This window comes from Tupaia chinensis, unplaced genomic scaffold, assembly GCF_000334495.1.
Source record: "Tupaia chinensis unplaced genomic scaffold, TupChi_1.0 Scaffold000252_1, whole genome shotgun sequence".
In the NCBI taxonomy this organism is placed as follows: domain Eukaryota; kingdom Metazoa; phylum Chordata; class Mammalia; order Scandentia; family Tupaiidae; genus Tupaia; species Tupaia belangeri.
Window position 1 is genome coordinate 3,003,415 of NW_006159732.1, and position 6,462 is coordinate 3,009,876.

Sequence of the window (6,462 nt, forward strand, 5' to 3'; positions counted from 1 at the left end):
ATGAGTTCGAAACATAAGATTGGAGTCCAGTTATATCATTCAGGTTGTCTTATGAAGTAACTTATTTTAGAAATGGAATGCGATGGTACATAAATTCATTGGAATTTTCCATGTTTTATTAAATTTTTTATTTCTCTTGTAGGTTTTGAACCTTTCAAATGGTATAGAGGAGATGGTGAATCCTGAGAATGTCTGGAATGGCATCCCCAAATTGGATAAGAGTCCATCTGAGGTATGGAATTATATAAACAGTAATTCATGAAAGCATTGATCTTCATTTTAAAAGGTGATTTAATAAGATATTTCCAAAGTCCTGGTGTGAGGAAGAAAAAATAATATTGTAACAATAATAGTTAAGAACAGCAATAACAAAATAAATGTTTCTAGACTTTATGCCAAAGTGTTCTTTTGGGCAAACTATTTATGTTTTATTCCTTAATTTTTCAGTTTAGGGTTCAAAGAGTGAAAGTGGTTTGCTGTTCAGGGTTTGTAAAATTCACGTTCGATGTATACATTGTGGAACATATGGCAAAATGAAAGAATGAGAAAGTAACAATCACCTATAGTATATCCATCTGAAGATAATCATGTTGATCAGTTTGGTTGGCTTTCATAATTTTTCTGTTTATAATATATGTTCCTTCTGCATATTTTGTACAGAAGTGATTTAGTCTACATATGGTTTTATAGTCTGTATTCTTCATTTAAGATTATATGGAGGCCATTTTCTGTGCCATTATGATGGGTCTGGGCATTTGAGTTCATCCCACTGGGAGTTTGTTAAACTCTTTGAACTTCTTGTTTCACAGTCTTTGTCAGAGGCCCCTTCTCTGGTCATCTTGGGGTTTGCATCTGTTAATTGTCTTTTTGCTTGTGAAAAGGTTAGCCTTTCCTATTTTTTTATATGTTGAATTATTTTCAATGAAATCTTGAATGTTTTAAATATTGTGTAAGACTTTGGTTCCTATTAAAATCTTCTGGAGGATAGTGAAGTTTTTGTTTGAGGAAGTCATCAACCGGCTGAGGCTCATCCAGTTCTGTCTCTCCTTTGGTAGTTGATGGTTCTTACGTCAGTTTAGGTTCCAAGCCTTAGCTATGTTTTTCAGATGTGCCTGGTATATAAGCCACTCAGGGGTTAGCATAGGAATTGGACAGTGGTCTATATATTCCATGACATATTTTTCTATGCAAATGTTTCTCATGACTTTTCTGATGACCTAATACGTGGCAGTCAATGACTTTGCTGTTCTTTTTGGTTCTTTTCTGCATATGCATGGCTCAGGAGAGATTTGGAATTTATTTCAGTTCATACATGTATCAGAGGTTAAAATTTCCTAACTCTCCCTGGCTGGGATTTCCTTCACACTTTCTGGTTTCCTAAATCCTCTTTTTTTCTAGCTCTTAAGGCCCCTTTTTATGGTCCTCTGACGAGAAAGTTTGTTTCTCTCAATATTTCCCTCTGTGCCATCAGGCAGTTCAACTAAGCCTGTCTTTGTAGAGGAGCAGAGAGGAAAATGAAGGAAACTTCTCTTACTCTTCAGATAACAGACAGCCTTTTTCCTCATTCCACTGGCAGAGAAAGGTCTTCTCTCATATTTTTGAGTGCCATGGCTGTCACCAGGCAGCAACCGAGGTTACTCCCAGGACAGGTTCAGAAGTTTGAAATGAGTGGAGGGGAAGACAATAAAGGTGTTCCCAGCTATTCTCTACCCTCTAGTATTCAGGGACCCTTTTTCCAAAGTCTGGCTAGAAATACCCAATCTGGGCAGTTTCAATTTGACACACCCTCAGATCAAAAGTAGGAAACAGGGGCCAGCAGATGGCATAGTGGTTGTGACGCTGGACTCCCACGTGGCCGACTGTGGTTCGAGTCCCAGACCTGGCAGCTTGAAACTCATACTGGGCGCATGTATTTGCATGCCCAAAATCTGAGAGAATGCTGAAGAGATTGTGGCATAGCCATTCTTCCTGAGAGATGATTTCTCACTTTCTCTCTCTCTGTCTTCCTCTGTCTCTCTAGCAAGTACACATGCCCTATAAGGGAAAAAAAAAAATCTCTCTCTTAAAAAAAGTAGGAAATAGGGGACCAGCAGTTAGCGTAATGGCTATGTCGCTGGACTCCCATGTGGTCGACTGCGGTTTGAGTCCCAGACCCGGTGGCTTAAACTCACGCCGGACACTTGTGCATGCATGCCCAAGATCCTGAGAGGAGAATGGAGGAGAAGGGATTGAGGCATGGCCATCCCCCATGGGGGGTGATTTCTCACTTTCTGTGTCTCTGTCTCTCTCTGTCTTTCTGGCCAGTGCCTGCGCCCTATAACAAAAACCTTTCCAAAAAAAGAAAAAAAGAAAAGAAAAAATGAAAAGTAGGAAACAAAGATGTAAAGAAAGACAAAAAATAAATAAATAAAATAAAAAGCCTATGAAACTCATTGGTAGTGTGAGTCATTATTCATATTGTTACTTTAGTCCTTAACTGAACTGTTTCCTTTACTTTCAAGATTCTTTAAGTAGTTGCTTTTTGTATTGTCCAGAATCTTAGTTGTAATCAGTGGAAGACAGATACTGTCAATTTACTCCTCTTTATTTTTATGATTTATTTATTTCTTCTGAGAGAAAGAGAGAGAGCGAGAACACCTCCGACAGAGTCCTGATGCCTTGATCCACCCCCAGCCTCAGCCAGCTCTGGATCATGGATATACATGTGCTCAGCATGTACAGGGACATCTCCAGATGCACAGCTGGGATCTTCCCATGCTTATCAGCCTTGCAGAGCATCATATTTTACCACTGTGCCACCATCCAGCCCTCGCTGATTCCTTCCTGACTGCAACCAGAAGGCCTTTAATAATCTGTGCAATGTATTGAGTAGCATAGCATTAATGAGCCCTATTATACTATAGGAAAGCCTTTCCTACAATGTAAGATATTTAGATTATTTGAAGTCCTTCACTCTTAAGCATCATTAAATATTAATTCCATTTTTTCTTACATGCCAAAAATAACAGCCTGCTACACCTTTTTTTTTCATCAGTATTTACTAAAACTTTTACATTCTGATTGTCTCCATCCATTACTTTCAGTGTCTACAGCTGAATATATATACACAGATACACACAGGATTCTAGTTGGGTAGAGTAACCCATGCTTGCCAAATAGAAAAGAATCATTCAGTATTATTTAAAGTGGACATAAAATAGTATACAAACTTGTATTGTTTAACAACAGGGGTACATTCTGAGAAATGTGTCATCAGTAGTGCAAACATCATAGCATGTACCCACACAAATGCAGTATAGCCTACTAACACCTAATCAGCTTGTCGTTGACCTACCGTCACTGTGTAGTACATGACTACGTAAATCACCTCCTGTTTAATTAAGCCACTTAGCAGACACATAGGAAGTGCTTCTGAGTAACGCTTTAACTTTTTAAAATTCAGTTATTAATAAGATCTAAATGATCCTTTCCTCCAATTTGAGGAAGCACTCAGATAAGGATGCCATCTACAGGTAAGCTAGTGTTCCTTAAAAAGAGAATATTGTTAAGTATTAAGTGAGCAGGGTATTTTTGTTGTTGTTGGGGAAGTGTTTCTGATTACATTTTTTAGACTTTTATCTGAGCTGTTTCATTTTACCATAGGAATATTAATGAGTTTTTGTTCCACATCATGCATGTGCATGATGCTATTAGTTATTGAGAGGAATATAGGAGAAATAGATATCTTTCTTTAAAAAAGTATCTCTAGCTAGTCATGAATAATGTGTGAATAGCAGCCCCTGAAGTAATGCTGTCCCGGGACCAGCAGTGGGTGTAATGGTTATGTCACTGGACTCCCACAGTCCACCACTGTTCGAGTCCCCAGACCCGGCTACTTAAAACTCACGCTGGGTGAGGATGTGTGTATGCCTAAAATCCCAAGAGGAGAATGGAGGAGAAGGGATTGTGGTGTGGCCACCCTCTAAACCTCGGAGGTTGATTTGTTGCTTTCTATCTCTCTCTCGTGAGCACATACACCCTATAGCAAAAATCTCTCTCTCAAAAAAGTAATGCTGTCCCCCCTTCCTTCACTAGTCATCAGAGTTATCAGGGGGTTAGTAACTAAAAATCACAAAAAAGAGGACTACACTTACTGTGTAGAAGGCTTCAGTAAAGATGTTCCAGAGAAATGAGTATTCAAAGAACAGAAAATGTACTTGTGACTGGGCTGACCTGGTTGCCTGGTGGTTAAGAAAGTCAGATCCCACATGGCCAACACAGCTCAAATTCTGGCCTGGGCAACTTGTAAAATATGCTGGGTTTGTGTGCGTTGTGTGTCCCAGATCACAAACGGATAGAGAAATGGAAGAGAAAGGATTGAAGTGTGAAAAAACGATTGTAGTGATTTTTATTGTGTAATCAGATTGTCACAACTTTAATGCACTTTTTATTGTTTACTTTTTTTTCTGATTTATCTTTGATCCTATTTCTGATTTAGACTATTTTGTACTCATAGTAAAGAATTGGTAGTAACTCAAAGATTCTTTTTGTTAGGCTATACTCCATACAGTGGGAAAAGATCTTCACTTTATGTCACCAGATGATAGCGCAATTAAAGGTAACTGGCACTTTTAAAACAAAATGCTTTTATCACCCAGAATAACCAAGTATTAAATATGCCATTAGGCTGAATCTCTCAAACAAAAATGACTTATAATTTTCCTTGAATGTTAGCAGGAGAGGAAGAAAAATCCCACTTCAGGTGAAAATGTGTTTAAATAACTAAGTGGAGGATTTCTTGAAATATCATAGGCAATTTGGTTGTTGATAAAATTTCAGAAGTTATGTTGTGAGTCTTAAAAATTCATACATTTAAAGATTTTCCTAGTATTAATTAGCTTATATATTCAAGTGATCTTTGTATATTAAATATAATCTCTAGGGATTTATTTTTGGAGTTTTAGTTTATCTACAGGGTAAGATTCAACTTGCTGGATATTCTTGGTTATTACCTATTTTTGTTCATAAATAGCACATTGACTTCTAGAATTGAAGCACAATGAGAATGAAATCTGCTCTTGATAGCTTTAGGATTATGTGAAAAATGCTAATCAAAGAAAACAGAGAACTAATTGGTGACCAGCCTTGTTAACATCATTCTAGCAAAATAGCAATTATGCCAGTTTCACGGTCTTTTTGAGAAACTTTGAGAATATGTACAGGGCGAAAACTGAAATATTAAAAAAAAGGTAGTTTTATCTATAGTAATAGTTATCCATAGTAATTAGGATATCCATTGTTCCCTCCTTTTCCCTTTTAAAGAACATTAAATTTACCATTGTAGAACTTACATAAATAATATTTACATTCCTTTTTTACCTTGACATTTTTCCTTCTTTTTTCAGAAAAGGGGTCCGGAGAAGATGGAGAATTAGTTGTGGATCCATAGAAATGACCAGTCAAAAGCTGCTCTTTATAAACAAGTGGCCTCCTACCCAGACCAAAAGAGTGTGTGGGAAAATTAAAAGCATGAAACTACAGAAAGTCGTCATTTTTAAAAAAACTTTTATATATGTCAAAACAGAATAGATGGTTTGTGCAGCGTATTTATAGTGACATTGCTTTGCATATAGATCTGGGATCTTCTCTTTGATTTTAATTGTCTGAAGTTTCGAACCAGTTGGGAAGAGTTATTTTGCTAACACATTGCCTACCTTTCAAAAAATACTATCTTTGTGTCTTTTGAATATAATATTTAAATTAAAATAGAAAAACATAGGTTCATGACAAGTACATTATATGATGCTGCTTAGGAAGATGACTTCGTTAGCAATAACTTCTTCAAAATTCTTGCTTTAATCTTGAAGGTTTGCCTTATCTGTCTAGTTAAACATTTGACAAATATTCTGTTTGAATTTGGAAGTATTCTAATGTGACAGAAGATCTGAATAAAGTTTATCCCTGAAGGTGTGGTGGGTTTCATTTTATTAAAATAGAAATAGGATATTGGATATCTGTGGTTTCATGTCTCCTCTCTGTAACTGGGGGCTGGGGAAAGCATAATATTGCCTGTTAGCGCTTATATTAATCACAAACTTGGTACTTTCTCATTTCAGTCATCAGTTCTAAGATTTATATGCATTTGTTTTGTTTTTGTTTCTTAGTTTTTGCTATAGGATGTGTGTACTTCCTAGAGAAAGACAAAATCAGAAAGAAAGAGGAAAATTGTGAAATCACCCCACAAGGGGGATGGCCACTCTGCAATCCCTTTTCTTCTAGTTTCCTCTCAGGATTTTGGGCATGCACACACACACTCCTCGTGTGATTTCCAAGCCTCTTGGTCCAGAAAGGTGGAGTCTGCTCTGTGGGACCTGGCACCTTAACCTCCACACCACCTGCTGGACCATTATGAATATTTTATAGTTAAGAAAATAGAAACGTTTTAGAGAAGCTGAATAACTTGCCTGTGGTCAAATAGTAAGG

The 6,462-nt window shown here is 37.0% G+C and overlaps 1 protein-coding gene across 2 annotated transcripts in view; it reads left to right on the forward strand.

Annotated features, from left to right (window-relative positions):
- The window catches only part of TDRD6 (tudor domain containing 6), a 29,203-nt gene extending 22,994 nt beyond the window's left edge, over positions 1 to 6,209 (forward strand). The window contains exons 4-6 of one of the 2 annotated variants that reach the window (XM_006149078.3): positions 143 to 232; positions 4,534 to 4,597; positions 5,385 to 6,208. In XM_006149078.3, the coding sequence (XP_006149140.1) occupies positions 143 to 232; positions 4,534 to 4,597; positions 5,385 to 5,428 (198 nt within the window). In that variant the 3' untranslated portion in view covers positions 5,429 to 6,208. Of the gene's footprint in view, positions 1 to 142; positions 233 to 4,533; positions 4,598 to 5,384 lie in introns of both variants that reach the window. The other variant, XM_006149079.2, reaches the window with a different exon arrangement.
- The last annotated feature ends 253 nt before the right edge of the window (positions 6,210 to 6,462 follow it).